The sequence below is a fragment of the Astatotilapia calliptera genome, chromosome 8, assembly GCF_964374335.1.
Source record: "Astatotilapia calliptera chromosome 8, fAstCal68.1, whole genome shotgun sequence".
NCBI lineage: Eukaryota > Metazoa > Chordata > Actinopteri > Cichliformes > Cichlidae > Astatotilapia > Astatotilapia calliptera.
The window spans coordinates 27,065,791-27,093,487 of record NC_137429.1 but is presented as its reverse complement, the minus strand read 5'-3'; the positions used below and the strand labels follow the sequence as shown (position 1 = coordinate 27,093,487).

General features: G+C 38.5%; 1 protein-coding gene across 7 annotated transcripts in view; it reads left to right on the top strand.

Moving 5' to 3' along the window:
* Nucleotides 1–27,697, top strand: part of shisa6b (shisa family member 6b) — a 76,777-nt gene that overhangs the window by 34,120 nt on the left and 14,960 nt on the right. For 3 of the 7 annotated variants that reach the window (XM_026177436.2, XM_026177437.2, XM_026177433.2), the window contains exon 5: nt 18,064–18,102. The exons of the other annotated variants lie outside the window; for them this stretch is intronic. In XM_026177436.2, coding sequence (XP_026033221.1) covers nt 18,064–18,102 — 39 coding nt within the window. The remainder of the gene's footprint in view (nt 1–18,063; nt 18,103–27,697) is intronic. 7 annotated transcript variants of the gene reach the window in all.

Here is a 27,697-nt window from a genome sequence, read left to right as displayed (position 1 = left end):
ACAGCTACAGGGGATAAAAGAAAAACAGACCTACTTCTATATGTACATTTATTTAAATGCCAACTTTACATATTTACACATTAGAAAATAAAATATTACTCAAGAGTTAAGATATGAAAATAAGGACATTCATTCTAAGGGAGTTCTGCGGTTATCTTTTACTCAACATGACATGAGAAAAAATCACACCATGAGCAACCAGCAGCGCGGGACACTTTTATTACTAGCCAGTATATAAGGCTTATTCTGTATCTATTCAGTCAATCAACTTTCCATTGTTTTGCCATCTACTAAAAAAAATCCAAAAGGAACTGAGAGTAAATCCTTCTCTCTGGATCCAAGCTGGATTCTCTGCCATTATTGCTACACGGCCTACACTGAGTCTGCATTGGCCCTAACCAGTATTTTATTTTATTTGAACAATAATAACTTAATAAAATAAAAACAATAAAATCAATAATCAATCAATCTTAATTTGGCAAATATAGGTTATTAGTCTACTGCCACTTCTTCTTTATTCTTTTTTCAAATAGAAATGATAAACTATTTGGAGTTTGTATGTTCGACTTGAGCCTGTATGGGTTTTCTCTGGCTCCCGGGTTTTTCTGCCATAGTTTAAAGATATGCTTATTAGGTCAACTGGTGATTCTTAGCTGGCCATAAATAATGTTATTAAGAAAACAAATATCAAAGCTGGCTTCTTTTCCTCACACTTGTTGCAATCAGCTGATTTCAGCTTATGTGCACGAAATAATAAAATAGTACAATAGTCTATAACTTTTAAAATAGTGTCGATATAAGCATGACTTTTTGTTGTTGTTATTGCAGAAAGGACATGTTTATTATGGCAAAGTTGTCTCCATGTTGTTACTTATATTATGTCTAATTACGGCAGGCTAAATGACTCACTACAGACAAGTCCAAAGCAGCAAGATTTATATCTGTGACACACAGTTCATCCAATTTTACGACACAATGTTCAATCTCAGAGATAAAAGACTGTTTGGAAAAGATGCTAGAAAAGAAATATTATTTAAAGTGGGCAATATGGTGACTGATAGAAATTCAGTGTAAAAATTATGGATGGCTACGTTCTGATGGTTAATATAAAATTTGTAATCTTCCATCTGATATTTAACAAAAGGCTAACTATAGCCTGTTGGTGGTGTTCATTACTTTTCTATGCCCATCCCCAAACGTGAATCACATGTCACTGCCTATACTATATGCACATAGTAATTGGTGCACCCTTGGAGCGCTTTCAAATCAGGCAAAATTAGCCGCATGCTGCCGCTTCTGACAGATATGAGCTTTTCAATCCTCTTCCCAACTGAGTGGAGGAGTTTTCTGTGTCTTAATTACCTCACATTTGGCACAGTGCACTGCAGAGCTGGCTGTCGGGAGATAGGGACTCAACTGAGACACTCAGACAGCGGTTGGTGACAGAAGCCAGGGGAGGACGCAGGAGAGAAAAAGCTCCCAGCTAGCATGCTTTGGATGACAGAAGCAGTGTTGGAGGGGGCCATAGATCCCCACGGAGGGGCAGAAGAAAGAGAAAGAGCCAGCTCAAGGGAGAATCCCCCTCAGGCACATATGGCAGAATTGAAACATCCATATGCTGGCATAAAACAGAAGAGTGTCGATACTTTCGCTCTCTCCTTCTGTCTGCCTTTGGAGATACGGTATACTGGCTGGTCTTTTTTATTTTGCACACAACTCAGAATCCCCAGAGGAATGCTGACTGTGGTAAAGGAAAGACCGATGTTTCAAAAATCCATACTGGGAATACAACATCATGGCTAGTCCATGGATGAAGCTATAAAATAGAGGCTGCCACAAGAACAACAGGGTTTACAGAACATTATATGAAACAACCAATAAAAGTCATTTTTCTCTAAGACATTATGTATGTGCCATAAACTACTATTGCTGAGCAAAAAAGAAAGTAAAAGTTGCACCTTTTACAACATGTTGGCTGCAGTGTTGAGGCACAACTTTACTTAGAAGGCAAACCTTCTCCATTTCCACTTTGCCTCAGAGAGTAGCTGGATAGTGTGCGTAGACCAGTCTGCCACTTCCATTGGAAAATGCACTTTTTCCCCTAGCAACAGGATATTGGCAGGGTTGCTGACTGGTTTGTAGGCCAGCATGACTGGGATTTACATGACTGCCATCAACATCCGGCAAAACTAATTTTTCCCTCATGACTGGTGGTTGTCAAAGGTTGTGACCCTGAATCTAGGACTGTTTGATTAGGACCGTATTCACTTGATACATTGTTACTATAACTGCCACATAATCCACGATGGCAAGCAAGCTAATGTCATATTGTTAGTAGCCATGTGTCTGCACAACCTAAATATAGACTGGTGATAAATAAAAAAAACAAATGAATCCATCATGGTTTCTTGGTCACCATCTTCATGCTTCAGTCTGACCGCGAAACCACTTACTCGCTGGATTAAGTCATAAGCCAGCGAGCATACCACCACCATTTGCCATTGTAAAACATTTTAAGAGCAAGACTTACTAAATTGAGGTCAAGTGAGAAAGCCATTTTCCCATAGACTTCTATAGGACCATCTTTTTGCAACCACAGCTATCACCATCTGGTAGCCTTTAGAATTCAAGTTTAAATCACTCTGGATAAGCTTCATTTTTCCAACCCTCATGTTACATCCATGTTTTATTATATCGTTATTTCTACAGACAATATTTAACGAGTATTAAAAAAGAAACAAAGTGTTAGGCTGTAGATATATACAGGATTTAATCTAACCAATAATGACTCATTCAATTGTCAAATAAAATAAAATAATATTAAGTACTGCTGGGATATCACAGAGGTCCAATCACTTAAAGACACTTCAATCTTATTTCTGTATTTACAGCTGAATCATCTAATGGAAATTCTCCTTTACACTTAATAACTCAAACTTGAAATAAAAGACTAGCGTGTATGTCTTATACCCAAGCAATTTCCTGTCAGTATTTTCTCTGAGTCAGTTGATAATGGGAAAAACATAAAAGGACCCTGCAGAGAGAGTTGACTCCTGCAGCCAGAGGCAATGAACTGCAAAGGCTGACAGCGAAGCACCCGAGGTGTTAGTGTAAAAACTCTTCTTATATCCATGCCGCAGACACTCTGCTACCAAAGTATGTGTATGTTTGCCCACTCTTTTAATTATAAGAGTCAGCTAATTGTAGGTAAAACAGGCCTAAACACAGCACAACATGACACTGACACCATGTCAGTGTCATGTCATGTCTATTTTTTAATGTATTATGGACAACATATGGAAATTAGCCCTTGGCTATAATCTGGCATGTTTACATGTAATTTATTGTTTATGTTCATTAACATGCACTGTCCTAAATAAATAAAATAAAAAAATAAAATAAAAATTGCAGACATAAATAACTGTACCTGTGTTGGATATAAAGAAGCAATCGTGTCATTGCAGGGGCTGTTTTTGTTCCCCCAGTAATACACGGTGTGATTTAGAATGGACAGAAACTGTACACAGCGGGCTACAACACAACATCTCCAACCAGATCTGCCTCCAGTTCAATTGTGCTCCCTGTACTAAACTGTCTCTATTCCCTTGATGTGGCATTGATCGGTCTACTCGGAGCATTGTCTGATAGTCTGACCACCACCATCAATATTGCATCAAGTTCTTTCTAAACAGCTCAGAACTATTTTGCACTCCATCTAGGGAGAGGTAATAAACATGTCTGTCTTCATTCCCTGGCAAGAATCACATGCCGCCTCATCTCACCCAGTGGCTTTATTTTGTGCGAGGGAGAACTGAATAATTGAGATCCACTTCTTTTGTGGCACAAGGTGAGCTTTGGAAAACAGGACTTGTTACATTATTAATCACTTCAAATATTAATTAGTTATTCTTTGTAATTAGTATGTGGTCCACAGTATCCACTGTGAAGATTAAATGTTTACAACAGAGTAAGTCAATATTTGCTCACTGGAAGTTAAAGCACTCAAACCTGTGGTAGCAGCAGAGGGAATTCAGGCATTCCAGTTCTGTCTTCTGAAAACGCAGCTGGACCAGATTTTGGCCCAGACTCCACCTGACTTCTCACTGGTTTTTTCCTCCATCTCTCTCCTGACCACTGTGGTCTATCTGGCAGATACAGCAATCTAGGGAAGCATGAAGATATTAAATTAAACCAGGAGGAATCAGCCATGCAGCTGCCACAATGCCCTGTGGGAGATATAGTAAAGAACAGTGTTTGAGAGGAGGACATCTACAGTACTGGTGACTCATTGACCCAAGTCCTCTAGCTAGCTCATTAGCCCTTCATTATAACAGGTTCTGCAGACTCTGGTGACAGTGTGCTGATGTTATGTACCTTGATTTTAATTATTGGCCTGGAGCCGCTCAGATGCACTCCTGTGCTACCAAATTGCATCTGATAGCAATCTGTGTGCAATTAGGGTCACTTAAAACATATTCATATTTAAACTGGTGGTTTTGGTCAAACGATTTGAGACAAGAGACCAACCAAGTGCAGAGCCTACTTCTGAGGATGTAGCAGCTCACTAATGATCTCATCTAATGCTATAAACCCAGAAGAGAGACGGAGGGAATGCCATTTTCCCCAGTTCACCTAGTAAAAATGATCTAATTTCATGCCTTTATTTAGCTTGATTTATTTAGCATTATAGTAGGTCTAAGGGATCTTTAAAAAAGAGTAAGTGATCTTTGATGCAACTCCCCCAATGAATAGGGCATCACTAAGGTTAAATTGATTATAACTGAAATTGACCATAATATTGGGTTAGAGAAGTAACAAAAATGCATTAGTTTGTACCGACAACACGTAATTAGACAATTAATCACATGTACAATCATCCAAAAGGTACCATTATCAAATGTTTTTAAACAGCAAAAAACAATTTATTCTCATTTACTAAAGCTTTGTAAAATAAGTTGTAGGACACTGTACCGCCCAAAAAACTGCTTAAGTTCTTAATACCCACCTGGTTGTTGGGAACATGTTTAGAGTTATGGGAGGTTTTAGGATCCCCTAACTCTGACCTGTTGTACGTGAAGAGGTTAAAATGTTGAAACTTTCTTTTTATCATACTTATTTTTTATTTATTTATTTTTTAGAAAGAGGGGCAATACATATTAATGAACATTTTAACAAATGTAAATATGCCAGATTATAGCCTTGGGCTATGATTAGATTATATAAAAAAGAGAGAAAATAAAACAATAAATCTTTTATGGCATCTGCAGCTCCAGTTCAATTTGAATGTTAGACCAGCATCACTATTAACCTACTAATTAACTTAGTAATATTCATAACTGGAGTGTTTATGTTTCAACAAACTTACAACAAGAAATTGTAATAACCTTTTTCTAATCGAACTGACATTTTTACACAATCACATGTTCACACGGACATTTCTTCTGTTACATTTAAGAAATTCTGTCTCACGCTTACGGCCAATTGAGAATCACAGCTAAACTAACATGCATGTGTTTGATTAGGAAGCCATGTGTCCAGATATGTCAGGCACTGCGCCTTCCCTGATATATTATTTAAGTGCTTCTGTGTTATGCTGCTTTGTTTTTATTGTATTTGGTCGTAAATATTGTGTTTCGCACTCTGTAGAATCCTTTTTCAAACCCAAAAATACATTCAAAATTGTAACTATTTGCACAAGTGTACATCAGAATCAGAATCAGAATACTTTATTGATCCCTTGGGGAAATTCTTTTTTGTTACAGTGCTCAATTATAAACAACCATTAACAAAGATAGACAATACACTAACTAAGAATAGCACAATATATACAGGCATATATATACATAAAGATCACTTATTAATAAATAGCTGAAAAAGGAAGAACATGTGCAAAAAGTGTGTAGCTATTGCAGTATACAGTGTGTTAAATGGATGAGTTGTACAGATGGCCACAGGCAGGAATGATTTCCTGCGTCGTTCAGTGGTGCTTCTAAACATAAATGATGATCTAGAATGCTACAACTAAAACGACATATCTATTAATCTACAAATAAAGGAAATAAATTATTATTATAAGTTACATTACATTAAAGAAACCAGTCACCCTGTGTTTATATCAAATCAATGTTTCTGATATTTGAAAAATTTAGCATTATATCTATTATATCTAAATCTAGCATTATATGTGATATATGGTCTCTGATATTTCTGATTTGAATTTTTGATTAAACAAGAATATTCAGAACAGAAATATTCTGTCTTTACTCTCCCATTTTAAAATATCCTGGAAAAGCCCTTCCTTATATCACATTTATAAAGCCAATCCCAGCCCACAACCCTCTTTTAATGCAGTGTGTTGCAGTTCATAAGCCTCCTGCTCTTCGCTTGTTAAAATGTAACCATCTTTTGACATCAAAATCAAATCTGTGTGCATTAACGCATTTTGTTTCATAGATTTGAATGGGGCCACTTGCTGCCTTTATATGGGAAACTGTCTTTTAGTAACATCAGGACAATATTGACCTCATCTATTTGTGTGTCAGTTGATAGTTGATGTTAATAGATGATGAGTTAAACATTGATTCTGCAATAGGATTTAGGACTGGGCAATGTAATTTGCTTTCTCATTAATGTAAACATTATACATGCTTGTTCAAACCTGACTGTGAGAAAATATTGATCGGCCAAAGACTGAGTTACCTCAGTTAAAGGGCGACGCTCTGTGACTGTTGCTGTTTCTCTCACTGTGTGCAGAGGCAAACAAAGGTCAGCACCGATACAGTACGTTCCTCCCAAAATACCTATGAATGGTAACACGATGACTTCCGGGAGACAACGTTTGAGTGATATTTCAGAAAGTCCTGTCGCCTTTTACATAAATAGCTCGGCTGCTCTTTGTCCTTCATGACTTCCTCCACCCTGACAGGCTGATTGATAGGATTGTGCCTAATCCATTATTTTAGCCCATTGATTGTGCCCAAAGATCAGTGTTGTGGCAGAGGTAACAGGACCCTCCTATGAGATAGCTCCTTCATGCACGCGCAAGCAGAGGTGTCAGCTGCCAGCCTACTAATCACCCTATGCTGTGAGTAATGGCTATGAAAGCAATCACAGAAGAAATGCATCATCTCTGCAGACGCCTGATCTATCAACCTGACTCACTCTCATTTGACTGAAACGCATGCCAACATGAAATATGAAGCTTTGTTAAAGGCAGAGGAGGAGTGGTGGCTCTAGAGCTGCAGAATGTGATAATTAAACACACCCATAAAGACCAATTGTATTTCATATATTGACATGTACATGTTGCGCATTTTCCAAACATCTCCCTGGGTAAACATTTCATGCTTAGCTGTGGTGCATAATTACAATGATTCACTGGTTATATACCAACAGTCATTTTCCACTTCACTCATCTTTCAATTTGTTTCCCCACACGATATCAGCAGAGTAATAGTGGCAGAAGAAAGAAATGGCTCGCTCGCACACCATCAAATAGCTATTTGTCAGAGAGTTTGATGTTTCATGCAAACAAAAGCAACAAGCAAGGCGTTCTCAGCTTCCCAGATTTGTTGATGGCTTGCGCTATGAAGAGGTAGCAGGAGAGACTCGCTGGTTGTCTTTCCCCATCTGCCATATTTGAAGCTGGTTTTGTTGTCATTTTGACTGTGCAGACGTAATTTCACACAGTGGGGATCGTCCCCTCCCCCAACCATTATGGAGAATGCAAAAATTGGCAAAGGGGCTGCTACATTTACTACAGCACGGGGAAGACCGGACGGAGACATCAAGGAAGAGGAAATCCACACAGGCAGATTTTCTTTCAATGAGTGCTAATGTGCCATGACCAAGAATGTCAAACCTGGCCTTTCACACCATAATAGAGTCTCATGATTTATGTTTTGGGCATCTAACAAATGCAATATTTATCATTTTGCAACAAATTACTGCTGCATCTCTGGAAATGAATTCTATAGATTTTCCTCGCTGCTTATTCTGGTTTTCTCTGAGTGAGGGTTATTACTTAATTAGATGGGAGGAAGGCTCTGTCAGACATTTCCCCTGCCTCCAACTGAGACTTTTGTTACCCCAGCTGCTTGTGTAGAATACTGATCGCCTGGCAGATACTTTAACCAATTACCTGACAAATTTGAAATTTGAAATAATATATGAATGCCATTCCTCAAATCCCTGCTCTTGCTTTACTCTCTACCCATGTTTCGCTGCAGGATGAGTCCCCTGTTTTCAGGATTAGCTGGAATCTAGAATCTTTCAAGTTTTACTGCTCATTAGAAATAGAAAAAAAAACTCTTTTGAACTGAAATCAATTATAATGAAAATTAAGTGTTGTACAAACGAAAGCATTTCATGACATGATGTTAAGAGATGATTCTTTTTTAAACAAAGTGTGGTCCAGTACAATCTTTTCTTTCATTCTAGGTAAACATGCTCAGTTATCCCCTTCAAAAAGGTTTCTTTGCTGAATTTTATTACATGATACACTTGGGTAATAAAATAATAACTAAAGTGCGTAGTGCCTAAAAATGCAATACGTCTGTTAGGAAGTTGCCGTCATGGTCAAGTAAATCTTTAGTCTCATCAGAGCATGAACGGGTCTTCCAGCTGTGTCTCCTGTGTGTCATCTGACAAACTGTAGCTGACGCGTCACGTGGTTTAGTTTGAGCGCTTTCTTTTTGGCACTCTGCCACACCACAGATTCTGGTGAAGGACAAGGTTCAGCTGCTGTTGTCTGCACAGTCCCTTCACTCTGAATGATACAGCTTGAAGCTCTTTCAGAGTTATTGTTTCTTGGCGTCCTTCCTTAGAAGTCCCCTTCTCGCTTGCTTACTCAAATTTGCAACTGTGCCAAGCTCTCTCCATTTCTTAACGACTGATTAAAATGGCATCAGGGCTTCTCGGTGACTTTTAAATGATTTAGGTGGCTTTTATTGAATGCATGTATACTTGGAAATGTATTTTCTTTTAAGATTTCAAACAAGACAAGTGTTTTTGAGTTGATCAAAGTCAAACCAGACTGCTGGTTCTATAGCCATGTTGTCATCTAGAGGAGGCTGCACTTCAACTGCTTAATAACCCATAACATGGCACTTCCTATAACATAAATCTAATAAGAATGTAAAAGGAAGGGTCCTTTTGATTCAAGTCTGCTTTTCCAATGCATTTCATTATGGCATCTTGAACTTGAGTTGGCGGAGTTTGCAGAACAGGGCTGAAATTCAGTGGAATTTGTGGAAAGAATAGCAGAACCAAGTAGTTGAAAAACTTTTCTTGGTCTGAAAAATGAAGCTTATGCTGAAATCTGTGTTCTTTGTAATTTTCCTGCAGGAGATGACTACTATTGTAGTAGTAGGAAAACTGCTCTTTTGCTCCGTTACCTCAGTAAGCTTTGTTCAATTACTAGTTTTGAGTCGCATTTAAAAAAACACATTATGTTCACTTTGTAATTTATGAACCAAAATAAGGTTTTGGTGTTTTGAGAGCCCAGTTGCAGCAAAAAAGCCCTATGCAAGTACCAGTCCATTTAAACTGCTCTTGAAGCTACCACCGTGGCTGTTTTGAATACTTTAATGTGTATTTATGTGTCTTTATTAATCCAGCCATGGAAAATAGGGTTGGTATGGCCCATGACTACTCAATAAGGGGCTCTTAAACGACGGGACCAACGCACACTTACCTGTTTGATGCCTTTTAATATATTTGTGAGTCCCCACTAAGTAAGCATATTTATCTTCTATATAAAAATCTGGTGTATCAGAATCAGAATCAGAATCAGAATACTTTATTGATCCCTGGGGGAAATTATTTTTTGTTACAGTGCTCCATTTTAAACCAACATTAAGACAAGACAGACAATACGCTAACTAAGAATAGTACAATATATACATATATATACATACATACATACATAAGTCACTTATAAATAAATATTTGGAAAAGAAACATGTGTAGTTGTAGCAGCAAACAGTGTGTTAAGTGGATGCATTGTACAGGGAGATGGCCACAGGCAGGAATGATTATATAGTATATAATATGATGTGATTCCATTACAGCATGTTCTCTGTGTTTAACCTAATGATTACTCTGCGTAAAAGATCAGGGCACCACCCCTGACTGCCTGAAGTAGAATTTCCACAAAAAGTTAGAAAATAGATTTTTTTCAGTATTTCAATAGAAACAACAAATTGAAAATTAGTTCAGAAATTCCCAAAGTTATTGGGATACTATTATTAATCGATGATTGCTCTTCCAACTTCTCTATCTTGACTTGTAGGTGGCGCAAATTAGTTAATCAGAGAATTACTACATGCTCAAATGTATCCTATGCAACCAGCAGAAAGGTTCATTATGCCATCACTACACTAGTGTGGATAAAAAGGGGGTGGGGTGGCTGTAGCTCAGGAGGTAGAGCAGGTGATCTACTGATTGGAACGTTAGTGGTTCAAGCCCTGGCTCCACCAGTTTGCATGGCAAGTATCCTTGGGCAAGATACAAACCCCAAGTTGCTCTCTGATGCGTCCATTGAAGCATGAATTAGGAAGCTATAAAAAAAAAATTAGAAGAAAAGTGATCAGTTGAATGTTGTATAGAGCGCTTTGAGTACCCTAGGGAGAGTCAAAAAGCAAAAAGCCACATCTAGTATAGATGGGAATGCGTACTTTCTATAGGCGGTGCAGACTGTGTGTGAACTGAAAACAAAAATCTGCAAAAGAGACAAGGTTTTACTTCCCAGTGAGAAACATGAAATACTAAGAATCCTAAATACTGTCCTATAAAAACCTTTTGTGTAGCTTTTCCTCGCTCGCCACCAAATGAATCACAATTGCTGTGATCGGTACAACTGATGTGACCAGTGGCATCTTTCTTACATGTTAATAAAGCCATGCTGAACAGTGCACTATTCTCAGCTGGAGCTCTGTAGCCTGTGGCTGCTCACTAAATCTCAATGACTTCATTAAATCATTACCATGAGTCACGGCATGCAGTGCCAACAGCAATTAAAACACAACAGAAAAGAACAGAGTCCTTGGGCCACTGTTTTGCTCTTGAGACTGCTACGCTTTACTAGATTTGGGAGAATGATTGACATACCAATAGGTCCCTAGGTGGATTAAAGAGCCTTAATCAATATTCAAATTTGTCTCACTCACACCCTTTGCCTGGAGCCAATTGTGCAAACCATGTCAAGTGCTGTCTGCTTTTGTGCTTCAGGCTGATTTTGAAGCAGGACACATTTTCTGTCACATCCAGGAATGTGATGAGCCTCTGAAATTTTAATGGCGCAAATGGTGAAAAATGATTGATAAATGGTCAGAAATGATCAAAAGCCAAGCAACGGGGCTCTGAAGGTCTCCACTCATACAGAGAAGGCTCATTAATACGCATACAAATCTTTTTTTGATATTTCATTCCTCATTCAACCAGGAGGCCAAAGGAGATGGAAAAAGCACAACTTTCAATGAATGTGTCAAAGCTTTAATTCTAGTCTCTCCTCTTTTCTTCTGCAGAAACACATTTCTATTCATGAAGTAAACCCGTCATAGCCATGATACCGCATCCTTATGTTTCTTTTATAAAACTCCAGCAAAATGGTAATTGAATTGCAACAGTAGGCTTCCGTCCCTTATGCAGTCTTAAAGAAGCCTTTATCTTAGCAAATGACTGACAGTTGATTATGAAAAACCCAGCTTTTTCTTTTTTTCCTCTTGTGTAAAGACGATCCACCCACACCTTCTGCTTTTGTGTGCACCATTGTTATGGCTCCATTGTTAATGAGTTTAGAATTAACTGTCTGTATTGACTGGAGACCGGAGACCCTGCTGAGGCTGATTGTGCTGTTGAATGGGGAACTGGAGAAGTATGGACAGGGTGCACAGTGTGTGCAGGTGTCTGCTCGCTGTCTAGAAATTCAAGCGCTGCTATAAGTGGGAAGGGTTTTTCACAGTGGTCACACTTCAGTACAGGTGACTGCTGTGGAGCCTGACATCAGGCTTTGAATTTTATTGTAATTTTTTTTATTTTGATGTAAAGAAAGCATCAACTGCTAAAGCTGGAGCACCAGTTAAAAGAGGGCATTAAATACTACCTAAACTAATCCATTGCACTCAGTTCTACTTGTATACTCAGAGACATTTGGCATTAGCCATTGTAAGCGTAGATATATTTGTATACCAGTTCTTACTGCTTTTTTCCAGCAATGGAAGAACAGAGTGATTAGACACAGCATCTGAATGTTTTCACTCATAAGACAACTTTTATCGAATCATATATAAATATGTATGTATTCATTATGACTTGAAACAAGCCCACAATTTCTATGGAGAAGGAAATTGTATTGTAACCAGAAGAGTTCTCTCATGCTGATCATTAGAAAGAAGGTATTTCCACACTGAGTTCACTTCTCAAACCCAGACTTGGTTTTAACACGTCTGTATTGTTTGACAGCTATTTTGGAAACATTATATTCTTGACTTGCATATGTGCACATGTGCAGTTATGTAGACCAGTTATTTTTTCACCCACGTTCAACCAATTTCTGAATGTAACATTTCTGAACACCTTGCTGGAATTTCTTACCTTAACTTATTACTATTTAGTGGCCAAAGATCCCTGAGAGATCACTGTAATCACTTTTTTTCTTAATAACATAAGAAATCACACACTAATTATTATTAAACGTAAACTCAAATGAATTTTAGGATTAAGCAATGAAGTAATGACATTAATGAGCAGTAGAATCATGATGTGGAAGCAAGCCCAGAAGCTAAAAAACTTCTTTATTCATCCATTTTTAGTGGATGTGGTTTTTCACGATTTTAAGATTTGACATTGTTGTATTGTAGGGTCTTTACCTACAATATGAATGCCTTGAGGTGATTGTTGTTGGCATTTGGCCTGATAAAAACTGAATTGAATTTAAATTGTGTATTTAGATAGGAGTGTACTGGAGGTGTGCATACAAGTAGGCCATTTAGTTTAAGCCAGCCAAGACTACGGCAACTTTAATGAGTTTTTGTCTTGAGGATATCTGAAGTCAGAGTGCTGCTTATATGCTTAGTTTCCCTGCTGATTGTCAGTTCATTAAATACCTTCAATGCCATTCTTTAAAAAATATCTATCTATCAATGTTAAACACAGAAGATGTCTCATGTGGATCAAGTAGGTGAAGAATTTATAGAAAGACAATGCTGGGAAACACAGTACTATTTAAACCATCCGTCACAGGTCAAGCAATTTTAGTTATATAGCAGTGCTAAAAAGTATACTGTAGTAATCTGGCTGGATGCCTCCTGTGCTTCTGCTACTTCTCTTTCCCTCTGTCCTACAGCATAGTTCTCCAAAATGAGCTTGTGGACAGGAGATGAGATATGATCCTTGGAATTAAAACAGCATTTTCTACTTTGATCATCCAGCACTGTGTGAAGCACTGAAATAAGACTCTTCTTTATCGAATCTCTACTCTCACTCTCCCTCTCTTAATCTTTCCCTTGCTTGCTCACCCCACTCTTTCTGAGCTTGGGGGATAGCTGTATGAGATGAAGAGTTAATGAAGATTTTTTTTCTTCCCCTGCATGAAGACGGGTAAACTCTTGACAACTTTGTACTCTGCTTTTGTTAATCATGTCACGATCAGCTTTCATGCTTTACAATCCCAACCCCTGAACCAGTTAAGCATGAATATTTAACATTGTTATTTTCAAGTCTCTATGAATACGGCTTAAATAACTGCATGAGCTGCTGCTACACAAATGAATCGGGACTGTAGTTGGCCGAATGGCTTCAGCCTTCTCCGTGTAACAATCTCAGTAATCTCCCTGTTTATTTCTTTTCATTACACACCATCTTATTTTATACCACTTACACGCCCTTATCCTTACACAAACACTCATATGTGGCCATGTCTTCATAAACTGCTACTGAGATGCAACATTGTCAAATAGCCATTTAAGATGCTATCATCTGATATGGAGGCTGACGTGGGATGATGCTAGAAGTGTAGTTATGTAAGCAGCTTTCTCAGGGACTGATAGCAATCCAGCAGGGGAGCGGCGGTGTGTGTGTGTGTGGATGTATATTGGGTGTGGGTCTGGGGGTGTGAAACAAATCACACATTCAGTACGCTACATCATATTACACCCAGTGTTTTGCCACAGGTACAGAGATTCACTCCTTCAGGGAATTTGATTTGTTAACATGCTAATGTGCTGAGATTAGCGAAGCAACAAACTGAGCGCGCATCACTCAGTGAGGTGCTGATTGAAAGAAATCAACAACAGGGGAAGTGGGGAAGAAACAAAATGCACATTTTTGAAATTAAACCATTTTATTTACAGACCAAAGATAGACACACTTGATTTTTAACCAAAACAAATACCAAACTGTATATGGACCATGCTGCATTGCAGAGTTTGCAGTCACATGACCGCTAATCATGTGACCCTACAAGAATTTCTATTTACAAGGTATCATATGCCCCAAATTCTAACTGCATTCTTCTGCTGTATTAAGTAATTCATTTTAAAGACAAGTCCTATGACTGAACTATGGAAATATGTAGCTTGCTTTAAATGATCTTGAAGTGATTGGAGGCTCCTTCCATCTCAGTAAACCAGTGAGGCATCCCAACAGCTGCTCTGCATGTTACGCTGAAGGTTTCGAGTTAGCTCATTACAATGATCCATTTGTTGTGATGAATTAATAATCATTTTGTTTGACTGTGTGTTCAGCTCCCAGGCTGCATCTCCACTATCAGCAAACATGGCTAATGTGATTTTAGGCCAACATATGCTACTTTTTGCGTCAATATGAAATACAAGAGTACGCGAGGAATTTGTAGTCATAAAAAAACATTTAGTTTTATTGCAACATGCATCACAGTATGGCAGCAGCCCCTGAAGTCAGTATTCCCATCATGTTGCTCGTTAATGCTCATTACTATCAGTGATGTTTACAGCATTGATTGCTGGATGGAAACAGATTTGTGAATTATGAACTTCTCAGTAAATATCAGGGGGCCAAGTTTTGCCCATTTTATTGGCTCATACTTTTTCCCTCACCTTGGGTCTGTGTTTATTATGAACACATGCCACGTTTGGGGCTGACATTTGAGCAGGCCGACTCCACATCATTGATTTCAGGTAGTCCTGCTGATATGTCAGGGCCTACAGGGGCATAGGTGGCTGGAAATGCAGCTGCGGCCCTGTAGAACAATCTTGGGCTGAAAATTTGAGCAAACATTGTTCACTTCTGATGGTGGGTGTGCTGGCAAGGAGATTTTCCTAGGAAAGGAGGTCTCCCCTGTGCACCCACTTCTCTCTACAGCTTCCACAGCCAGCATCAATAAATGTATGTATGTGTAACCATCTTATTCCATGTAAGGAGCACATCTAATGTCGTATACTGTTGAGCTTTTATATTTGTAACCCAGCTTTTGATTTATCTAATTTCTTAACGGACTGTTTGAAACCTTTAATTTATCTGGTTTCTCGGTATTTAAGAAAATGCAAAATAACTGACTGCTTTACATGGCAACACTGTGAAATGAGACAGTTGTTTGCTTGTGCAACGCTGAAGGGAACTGCTGAATCTTCCTGTAGCAGTCTTCAACAATATGAGTTTCTGTTGACTAAAACACTGCACACATCATAAAATACACTGCATAATGCTGACTCAGGAGAACAGTAACTAATGCTCAGGTATCAAGGTTTCTTGTCACAATTTGCTTCTAAAAAATGTGCATCAACCCTCAGGCTGGCATGAGAAACCACAAATAGGGCTGGTCTTTTGCAGCTCTTACAGCAGGGTCACAAAGAGATGAATTGCCTGCATTACCTCCAATAAAGAAAAGAAAATATATTCTGTGGCTACTAAAGCTGAAGGTTTATGGAAGCTACACATTTTACTAGGCTTTAAACTGAGCATAGATTTCACTGCAGGTCCCCAACGCTCCCATGCTGCAGGAATACATCCACATCCTCCTCATTATCCCCCTCACCAAGCATAGGGCATCAATCAGGTGCATTGAGCGTGTTCTCTGGGGGAAACACTCTGCAACCATCAATACGTCAGCCTTGCATCACATGTCTTATAGATTTATCAAGTCATTTATTATTTATTGATGTGAATAAAACTCAAGGTCATCTTGTAAGAGTCTTCACCCATACTGCTTGAGAGGGTACAGCAAGGGTTTGATTTCAGTGGTCTTACTGCTCCTGTAAGGTCACAACCTCGTGAGGTCAAAGTGACCATAGCTAATCTGATGAAGAGGTTATCATGAACTACTCATCAATAACACTCTACAGCAGCTCAGCTACTGATATCATAATGAGCACATTCAAATATATATGTCAAAAGATTCAAATGAAAAAGATACATGACTCAGCTTTTCTTTCAATACAACCCGTCTTAATATTTGTTAGTGTATTGCCCTACCTCTCCACCAAATATTTATGACAGATGTTTGCTCTAATTAGTTAGTTTTTTCCTCGTATTTTTGGAAGATATGAGCTCATTATTTTTTCAGCTGCAGGCAATTCCAAGCTGCTGTATGTTGTTTCTATTTCAGCTTAATAAGTCAAAAAAGTTAAAGCACTTTGTTTAGATATAGAATCAGCTCAAAATCAATAAAATGATACAATCAATATATGAATTTACTACTACTATGATAGTAACAAATAATTAATTAACTATTAAAATGACACACTAAACCGCTGTCTGTACGTCTGTTTATTCGTAGCTGAGCAAACACACAGTTTTTCGGTCCACCGCCTGCAGCTGCATGCAGTTCTTCACTTTGAAAATTGAAATAAAAAAGGAAAGCTTTGGCATACATTATGCTTTTTTTTCTTTCACTCCCACCATTGAATTGAATATAACATATTTAATGGTGTAGCCAGATCGCATTTTGGCAGCCGCTGGTAACCATGAGCTTTGTTGCTCCCACTATGTTGTTACAGGAGCTTGTTTTTGGAGCAATAGTGTGTCCACAGTTAAAATACCTATTACTAGCTTAGTTCTAAATCATATTTTATGTAGTTTTACTATATAAAGCATCAGATAAAATGATCTGATTTCTCTGCTATGGGTGGTTCTTTACAATATAAAAGGGAGACAGGAAAGACCCAGTAAGCTATACACTACAGTGAGCACACTAGTGTGTCCATGTGTCTTCACTCTGTTGGGTATGTGTACTTTAGCATTTCATTACTGAGGTGTAGTGTTTGCAGATTTCTCTCACAGGGGATTTCACATAAACCACTTAATGTATATGTATAACTACACTTAAATCTGCAATTCATGCTCATCAGTATATCCGCAGTAAAATAACACCCCCACCTTTTGTCATGAATGTATTATAGAGTCGTTGGGTTTAAGGTCAGAACTGGCATGCACACCATGTAGACACAGAGCTGGGGAAAATATCCTTGTAGCTGCGTGTTGTTGTGTGGGAGGCAACCACGATGAGAAGCTGATGTTAAATCGATGATGATGGATCAAAGTGCTGCATGGCTGGAGCCCTGCGGTGTTAGGGTGTGCGGAACAACAGTGACTTTTGCATCTCTTCCTTTCTACTCATTAGCCTCTTTGTCTCCCCTTTTACCCCAATTCTCTCTTCATCTTGAAACCCTCTCTGTCTCTCCCCTACATTAAGAGGAATGCAATGTGTGTCTGAATTTTGGCGTGGGGAGAGAGGTGACTTGATGCTTTGTGTCATGGTGTCAGGTAGAATCAGACACTAGCAGATGGGAAGAAAAATATTAACCTTTAATAAACAATCAGTATCGGTGCACAAAAAATGACCTCACTTTTGGTAACATTTTGCCTGTAACCACTATAAAAGACATGTTTGTCATGAGTGAAGCTACTACGCTTCAGTGAGGCTGAATTTTGGCATGTAGAATAACAGCAAAATGGTTGTTTTCACCTCTGAACAAGACTATTGTAAATTTAACCACATGCAAAAACAATAACTGCCAGTTATTCAGTGTGATCATGTTCTATAACCATCCAAGTGGCAGAATCTAATCACTTGGTTCTGTTTTCTAGGAGAAAAACATTGGCCGGTCCGCTCCCAGAGTCACCATGGTAGGGATGGCTATTCTTTGTTAAAGGTTAAAGCTGCCTCTAGCCACTTATTTTACATTTGCTTTATGAACCTGTTAAAGATTTATACAGATAATATAAGATAATATCAACTTCCTGCGTGTTTGGAGGCAGCTTATACCTGCAGTGTTAATTGTAGTGAAGTGCCTTCCCATTGATCTCTATTTGTATACTCAGTATATAACCTCCTACTTGACATTTAGCTTTTCTGTCTATGTGACAAGTGCACATGTGTAGTCTGGTTCATTTGTGTGCTATTTTTAGGGGTGAAACGGTACACAAAAATAATTAGTATGGTTAAAAGTCTATGCAATGTTAAAACAAGTTGAAGTTGTGCATAATAAAGACAAACATGCTATGTCACCCTTCTGCAAAGAATATTTTTCCAAGCCTGAAGCAGCAGAAAAAACAGATTTATGAGGAAATAGCCAACCTGGTTTTGTCCAAAGCTATAATACGAAACAACCAAATAACTGGCACTTTTGAATCAGCTGTGATCACTGGTGGTTTTTCCTTAAAGCATGCCTCCAGTCATGTCTGTAAGGTTGCCTCCAACACATTTTGGTTGTCATGCAGCCGCTAACTGGACTCTAAAATCCTAAAATAGTTAATTGCACATTAGAATTGTCAAGTCATGGTTAAAAGAAAAATATACCTCTTTTTTTCAATTCCAAGGTTTTACATATCAGGACATCACAAAAAATGAGAGATGAACAAAAAAATATATCAAGTCATTATTTAAGAAATATAAAAGCAAAATGTAGAAGCACTGAGGGAAAAACTAAGTGCGCCCAATGATTCAGTAGCTTGTAGAATCATTTTTATTAGGAATAACTTAAATTAATCATTTCCTTTAAGGCTTTGTCAGTCTCTTCATTGAGGTTTGCAGAGATTTGTTTATACACAGCTCTCATGTCAAGGTCATGCCACAGCATTTCAAATAAGCTGAGATCTGGACTGACTGGGCCATTGCAGTGCCTTGATTATTATTTTTTTCCCATTTTTTAAATAGATTTGCCAGTATGCTTGGGATCATTGTCCTGTTTCATTACCTTATGTTACCTGTGAGACATTTAACTCCAGAATAAGTTGGTACACAGTACTGAGTCTGTATCCCAAGATCCGCCACCGTGTTAGATAGTTGGTATGTCATGCAATGATGTTTCTTTTAAAGAGAAGTGGCTAATTACTGGCAACCTTTCCAAAACATGTCATACTTGTTCAGTTTTTTTCTAATTGTATTGTCCTGAACTTTAACGTGCTTACTGAAGTTTATAGATCCAGGATGTAAGTTTTTGTAATTCCTCTGCAAACTGGTCAATTTTATTTTGGGATGCATTTTCCCTGGATGTCCATTTCATCATCACTCCATTACAGAACTTTGGATTCGTGGACAGATTGTTTGGAAACAAGCTAATAAACCTAATCAGATTAATGAGTAGGACCAGATAATGTTTTAGGTTGTCCTGATATGTAAAACCTGAGAACTGAAAAGGGGCGGTGTGGTTTTTTTTTTACCCTAGCTCTACCTTTCTTCATCCAAGCTTTAGTTCCACGTATTTGGTAGACTCAGTGAATGTGGTGCACTAGTCTGTGTCCAGTTTTTGTCATTTTGAATGATAGCCGGGTGGTGCCTCTTATACATCCAGGGGCTAATACATACATTAGTATGTTGTTGGACAAAAGTGGCGATCTGTTAAAGCTCTGCAGATGGGACCATCTAACTTGAGATAACAAGTTTCCTTTGCATTAAAATATAGACTTAATTAGTCTTACGCTAATTTAAAGGCAAACTGAACCCAATGCCCTGTAACAGGCTATATGTATGTACCGTAACACCCCTATCTAGTTCTGTTTAGGTCACTGGTGTGGTAATGTGGGCTTGCCTATAAGAAAACACTGTTAAGAGGAGATTTGCACTAAAAAAGTTTCAGCCTACTTATTTAAAAATATATATTTTTAAAAGCTAACCAAACTAGGACAGACTTTTTGTAAACAAGAATATTCTGTACCTCCTGATGTTTGTTGAAGCTGGCCCACATTATATGACTTTTTTTTTTTAAAATTGTGCTGTGCATTAAAACCCAACTGGTCTTGTTTCACGCTTGTGTTCTAATTCCTGCCCTTTGGACTGTATGTTTTGAAATGTTTCACTTTCTATGTGTTGTCCTCTTTACTGAATTGAATGTCCTAACCTCTATGGTGTACGTGCTCTTCGATTCTGTCCGTCTCAGTGGAGAGGAGGGCTGGTCTATGAAGGCATGGATAAAGGCAGTTTTGATGATGTTACTTTTTTAATTTTAAGAAGACATCAGATAAATCTGTCCTTATTCTTGCTTACGATATACGGACCCTCCTCTTCCTCCTCTACCTCTTCTTCGCCCTCCGCCTCCTCCCAAAGGAAGTCTGCTTTTCAACAGCCTGCAAAAGGAGTCGGTTGGTATGTCGATCAACTGTGAAGCAGAAGAAACTGATTCTTTTCTGCTGAGGTATTATTCCTACAGTGCGCCAAGCGATGAAAACGGCATATTGTTACACTGTTTGATTTTCAAGAAAGATTATCTTTAAACCCAGGGAGCCACTGTGGCTTTGTGGCGAGAGAACCGAGTGTAACCACGCAAGCTTTGTAGGAACATCATGACACACCACTTCAATAAAACGGATGCCTTATTGCCTTTTAACACTTGGGGTCACAGTCCACAGTGGGTTCAGTGTCTATCACATTTCAAAATGAACTGGGTATGAAGTCCATCTCAACCTCTTGCCCTTCCCCTTCCCTGCTGAGACTATCATGGCACATTTGTCAAGCAGCAGAGGCAGTGAATTGTCAAGTAACTGCTTGGCCTTTGGTGTCTTGGGGGTGATTGTGAGTTATGAGATAAAGAGCGATACTTACTGGCGCTGTGGATAGACACAGTCTGTGTTGTATTTGGATTTTACTGCACTTGGAAGAACATAGTAGCAACCCTCTTTGTTAATGTATTTATCTATGAATGCATAATAAAATCTGAGTATTTCTGTGCAGCTATTAGCTTCCAACAATTCAAAACACTCATTAACAGACATGAGGTAGAGATCAGTCCGCAACCTTGGCCATGTAGCAATACACTGTGTCTGTAATACTAAAAGTATACAGACAGGAAACCGCTCCAGTTACTGTAATTTTTAAAATTTTCATTAATGTATGTAATCGAACTCGCTGCTGTGAAAAATCAATAAAATAATTTAAAATACGATCCAAACCTTTCATCTGATTTTTAAAGCCAGTGACAAGTACAGCATACGGATAAGAAAAAGATAGTGTGTTACTACATGGTTTTGTTTAGAACTTGTTTTGTGAAACTGACCTGTAATTCAATCGTTTTTACTAGCTGTGTAGAGCTGCACTTTATTTTAGTCATTACCTGCTTCTCCCTCTGTTCTCCTTTCACTAATGTGTGGCAAATCCTTTCTTTGGTATTTCAGGCCATTGAAAAAAAACAAAACAGATTTTAGAGATTCCGGGAATCCAGTTTCCCACTTAAATGTAAAAATCATTTGTCTCACACCCTAAGAAGGATATATAATTGGTGTCCTGTGTTGTTTATGACTGACTAATATAGGCTGTATGGCTACTGCTTTCCTACTTGTGGAATAAGATTCTTTCATAGTCTAAAGTCATCAGAAAGTAGCTATATGTACAAAGTAAAGTTAACAATATATTCCACACCTGCTAGCTGGTGAACACAGTGGCATAGTGAACAGTCAAATAAAGAGTGAGCCATTCAGAGGTGGATTTACTGGTGTTTGTCAAATCATTGTTCTGCTGCATAACCCAAGTGCGCTCAGCCGACTTTCTCCTTCAGAATTTTCCGGTAGAAAGCAGAATTCATGGTTCCCTAAATTACAGCAAGTTGTCGAGGTCCTGAAGCAATGAAGCACCAACAGACCCTCACAATACCACCACAATGTTTGACTATTGGCATGATGTTCTTCTTATGAAATGCTGTTGAATTACATGATGGTACAATTAGAAAATACTTATCCACACAGGGCCGGGTGGGTCTGGATGGTTGTTTCCTTTGATAAATGAAATCATCATTTAAAAACTGTATTTTGTATTAACTCAGGTTTTCATAGTCTAAGATTAAAATTCATATAAAGATCTAACATAGTGAAGTTTGACTGAGAAATTACAGAACTGTGTGTGAATATGTTTGTCATATCTTTGCAAGGCCATAGCATATCAAATATATCTATGATATGAATTCTAGAGTTTAGTCTCAAGTGGCTGAAAAAGACAGCAACAAGGTTTCAGAAAACCTTGGTTGTGTGAGAGCTGTTGGATTTGTTAATGGCAAACTTCGGTGCTGAATTATCAACCCGTATGCCGTTAGCTCATTATTTTCAGTCTTGTTTCCATTGCCTTTGCATATACTGTTCATCATCGCCGCTCTTTCTGCCAGTACATAACACCACGCTGTTGTCAGGCACGAGAATTAAAACAGCTACATTTAGGATGGTCATAATTTTCTCCAAAGGAAATCCCGTCATATTAATTAACATGATGTCAATGTGATGTTATAGTTGAGTATTTATTACAGAGTTTTATTTGCAAACAAGTTCCCTGCGCTTTCTTTAATTTGAAATGTGTTTTGCTGATACTGCAAAGTAATGCTGTACAAAGTCTTTTTCCTGTCTGCTGAAATTTCTGTTCTCATTGTTTTTGTTATGGCCTTAAAGTCAAATATTTAGTCTAAGCCTTTTGTCGCTTAAAATTGTGTTTGACAGATAAGAGCCACTCAGTTAAGAATGAGCACTGAGGGCTAAAATTAGATGGGGTAAAAGTGCTATAAATATAACTTATAAGCATTATCACTAGGATTGCAATTGGGTCAGAGTTAAGCCTCCTGCTCTTCCAGTGAAATCAGAGAGGAGGTGGGGCCTGAAGCTTTGTCCCTTACTTACTGAGTGAAGTAGGGCTATTATGGCAGTTAACATTTAGCGATTAAAGGTGAACAGTCTTTGTCAGTTGGTAAATGTCAAGCCCATGGCGGCTTTCCTTTCGTCTACCTTTGCTGCGAGAGGAAGGGAAGGGACATGTTGGTGCCACTGGGCTGTCAGCTGAGCCAATGGGACATATACTGCATATCTGTCACACTCATTCTGCACAGATTCTGGTGCATAGATACACGCATGCACAGTGTAACCCCACTGTCACCACCTCCATCTCCTCTGGGCCTTTTATAATGCTGGTAGCTGCTCTAGCTAAGGCTAATGGGATGGCAGGGCTGCTGGTTTTAAAGAGGGGTGTCGTGAGGAGAGTGGAGCAGAAAGCTGAAGATGGCTTTCTAATAGAACTAGGGTGGGTGCTTTGGAGTCAGAGGGAAGAGGTGGAGGGATGCCTTGTGGTCACTGGGCCATTTACTTTTCATCCCAGCACCCCAGCACGTCCTCCTTTTTCATACTTTCTCCTTCTCTTATCTACTTTGTGTCTCACTTTATCCTTTGCTCACTGTATTTCTGTCTCACTGTGCTTGCTTTCCTCCCTCCTCTTCCTTGTTGTTCAGAAATACTAGGCCTTTGGGGTTCCATTAAGTTGTGCATGAGCAGCTTTAACACCAGTGTCTTGAAGTCTGTCTTTGACCACCAGGATTTCTATGATAATCAGCTCATGCTTTGTTTTTTCCAAAGACACCAAACTAGCAAATACACTTAAAAATCATACAAACAATCTAAAGGGATATGTTTTGTTTTGTAAGAAGAACACAACAAAAAAAGTAAATATCTTCTCTGTGTTATACAAGCTAAAGTTGTCTTTTGATGGTACACGTTTGTATAAGCCAGCTTTCTGTAAGGTATTGCACCACCAAAAAGCTGCAGATGAGTTCTCAGTTTCTCAAACCTGCAGCATTAAAACTACGAACAGGTGAATTAAACAGCAGTGATTATCTCATTCAGTGTTGGAAAGGTTACTTTTAAAATGTATTCCACTACAGATTACAGAATACATGCCCCAAAATGTCGTTTGTAATGTATTCTGTTAATTTACTTAATGTGAGTAACATATTCTGAATACTTTGGATTACCTAATATATTGTCATGCTTATTATGTTACTCCCCAACACTGATCTTATTACAATTCAACATTCTGCTAGGATCAAAGTATTTTTGTACATTGTGTACTACTTTCCCAAGGACTACACATCTAAACATTACTGCCAACCAACCACAAAGCAAAATTACTTTAGAAATTACCTGAAAAAAGTTCACCATGCCTTAAAAGTTCCAGCGCTACATTCCATCTAAGGATTTGCTGTTTGCCCCAGAACAAACCTATTCCACTGAGTCCCCACCCTAACTAAGAGGACCGAAGAGTCCCACCTGTCCAGGACTTGGTGGATAGGAGATGTTTTGATGCAGTGAGGGGAACCTGTGCAATCTTAGACAGGTGTTAATGTTGTGGCTGATTGATGCACGTTCACCAGTGGAGTGATAGCAAGCATTTTTTTTTTTTTGAAAATACAGTCTCTTCCCTCATTTGGTTAATGGTAGTGAAGAGCATCTGATGTGTTACTATGAAATCTCCCATTCCTCAGCAGATTTTAAATAATGCATTCTTGTAAGGGCAACAGCTCAAGTTTCATGCTAATGAGACAGGCAGTATGCACAGCCCTTACTGGCAGGCTAGAATACTGGATGAGCAAAATGATTCCTCAATTCAGAACTCCATTAGAGTTAAGGTTTGGAAAACTTTGGAATCGTGGCATCATAAGCTATGGTTAAAGTCTTGTAGGATTAATGAATATTTCACTGGGTATTAACTGTAATTTATCTGGATTTGATTTCTGAACATACATATGGTGAGAAATGGATCCAAATGTTGGACAAAATCTCAGGATGACAAAAAAATCTATTTGCCAAACTAAAAAAAAAAGAGGATAAATCAAAACATGCTGTACAAATCTAGCTGAGGAGAAAACTAATCCAACAGAGATGCGAGGAAATCGAAAAAATGATGTAAGATAGGAAAACTGGTAGACACATGAGGGTGAACGGATAATGTGAAAAATAGGAAGAGAGGGTTAGAAATACACAGGGACACAGCTGGAGCAGAGGGCGGGTGAGAATCTTCAAAAACAGGCTAAATGGGTATGTTTGGGTATGTTCGTCATAGCAAATTACATGGCAAGCTAACACAACTTTTGATTAGCTGTTAGCATAGCATAGCATCTATGTTAGCATAGAAAAAAAATCACCTTGAACAGTAAGCTACTCAAGCATTATTTGATTTCATTAGCCTGCAGAAGCGCTCAACCATTTCAATAAACACAGTAAGAACTGTAAGCGACTTGAAAAGCTTAGCGTTTCTCAACTCTTGAGCACAAACAATGCGACATCTCATTTAAACTGGACGCGGGGCATGCCTGAAGCATCAAATATGTTTGTGTTCACACCATTTATTAACATTTGTTTTTCCTTACCCAGATATGGGGTTGGGGTTAACTACAGCTTTGACTGGAAATGAAATCCAGCCTCTTTCATGAAATTTGGAGCTTCCGCTATTCAGCTACTGTACGTCTTCAGCCTCACTTTCACCCTAGCTACACGAAGGGCACACTGTATTTGTGCTGAACGTATTTTATTAATTATTAAATGTGAAACTGTCCTTTCTAAAGTGAATCCCCAGGGAATACTGATCTGGAATAGAAAAGTCAACCTTTGCTAATTTATTCATATATCACTGTCACTCTGTTATGTTTGTGTACAGTACATGATGCTTGTATGTGGCTCAAAATGATTTTGTATGTGCATGGTGCTAACATTAGGCAGCTGGTGTCTAGAGCTTGGTGACCTTGGTCATATGTTTGTTATTTTTCTCCCCTTTCAGTCTCTCATCACTCACCACTCTCTTCTCTGTCATTTGCTTCACTAGAGATTGTGGCCAAATACACATATCCCTATTCACTGGATATTCAGTGGCTGGCTTTTCAGTAGTTGGACAGAACGCAAATCCTTAGAAATGAATGTTCTGATAGTTTCTATGATACCTCAGAGAATGTGACTACAAATGCTTATTTAACCTTGCCAAGGGGTTCAAGGTATTTTCTGAGTTTCTCAGCATGCCTTCTCTTACCTCCCTTATGTGTTGTATGTGGATGCAATGCTTGGAAGTGTGATGTGAAACAAAATGCCACGCCAAATGTCAGAATACTGAGTCACTTGCACGCCATCTGGATGCTATTATGCAAACTTGCCAAGGAGGTATTCTCCAGAGATCACTTACCGTGTCAGTAAAGGGAAATTTAATGTGAGTAATGTTCTTGCAGACTTGAGGGTGACTGTATCCAAAAAAGGTGTTTAAGATTAGTCTCTGCAGCCCATTGATCACAGCTATGGGTGTATATGCTTGATTTAACCATTAAATCTGACTGACACCATCTGACAAACACACAGCTCCGTCATCAACATACTGACAGCAAATCGGCCATTTAGCAATTTAGATAGGGATCCTGTTTAACCTAACAATCTGGAGAGTACGTCAATCACAGATAATCAACCCACTGTATGATTAGACAGCAGCACTGGCTTTGAATCTATTTTAATATGCCAATTAAAGCAGATGAAGGCAATAAGTAAAGGATGGCGGAACATTCAGGAGATCTCACCCTCCACACTAAGCTTACTTAACCACTGAAAAATAGGTTTCCTGGGGTGCTTTAAAGTAGTACCAAGAGAGTTTTTTTCTTTTTCTTTTTTTGCCATGTCAGCTCCAGGAGCCCAGGAGGATGATGGTGCATTTGGGTGTTCCGAGCTGATAAGCAGACTCATGGCCCTGAGAGTTTGGGGGTGCTAACTGTGCTGGGACTCTGTCTTCAATGTGGTTAATTGGTCCCCTGATTACTTTGGGATCAGTGAACGTTGCTCTCCAGGCTCTTAATGAGCTAGTCTTCTCCTGCTTCTCAGCCCGTCATTCAGCTTTGGCTCTCTCTGTGGACCCCTCAGACCAGACTTTGAATGGAAATCACCAGATTGAGACAAAACTTCACAAAGTTATGCTCTGTTTCTGGGTTCTGTTGCTTTCAAATTTTTACAGTAGAGACACATAATATCCTTCAATGATGAGTTCCCCTATCAGCACGGTCCATTTTTCTTGAAGTTTGTCACTTTTTAAAAACTTGCTGGGTAGCGTGTACTGAATCTACACATTTCATGCGCAACAACACGTGAACTGCATGCAGTTTACATGGTTGGTGATGACCTCTCCACAATTATCCTCAATTAGCTACTTTTCAACTGAAAACATGTTTCTTATCTTCAAATCAGATGTTTTTTAATCTTCTAGGATTTTGTGGAAATGGCAGCCTTATTCTGAAAACATGTTGAACTGCAACATATCTTTTACCAGGCTTGGTAAAAGATATCATACTGTCCAAAATAATGACTTAAAAAAGTCTAATCTATGTTGTGGAATTGGCTTAAATACCATTTGGATTTTTAAATATACAATAAATACTTACTGTTAGTGTTGTGTTTATCAGTAAAGAATGAAAATATTATTTCAGTTCTAAAAGTAAAAACATTCAATTTAATTGAA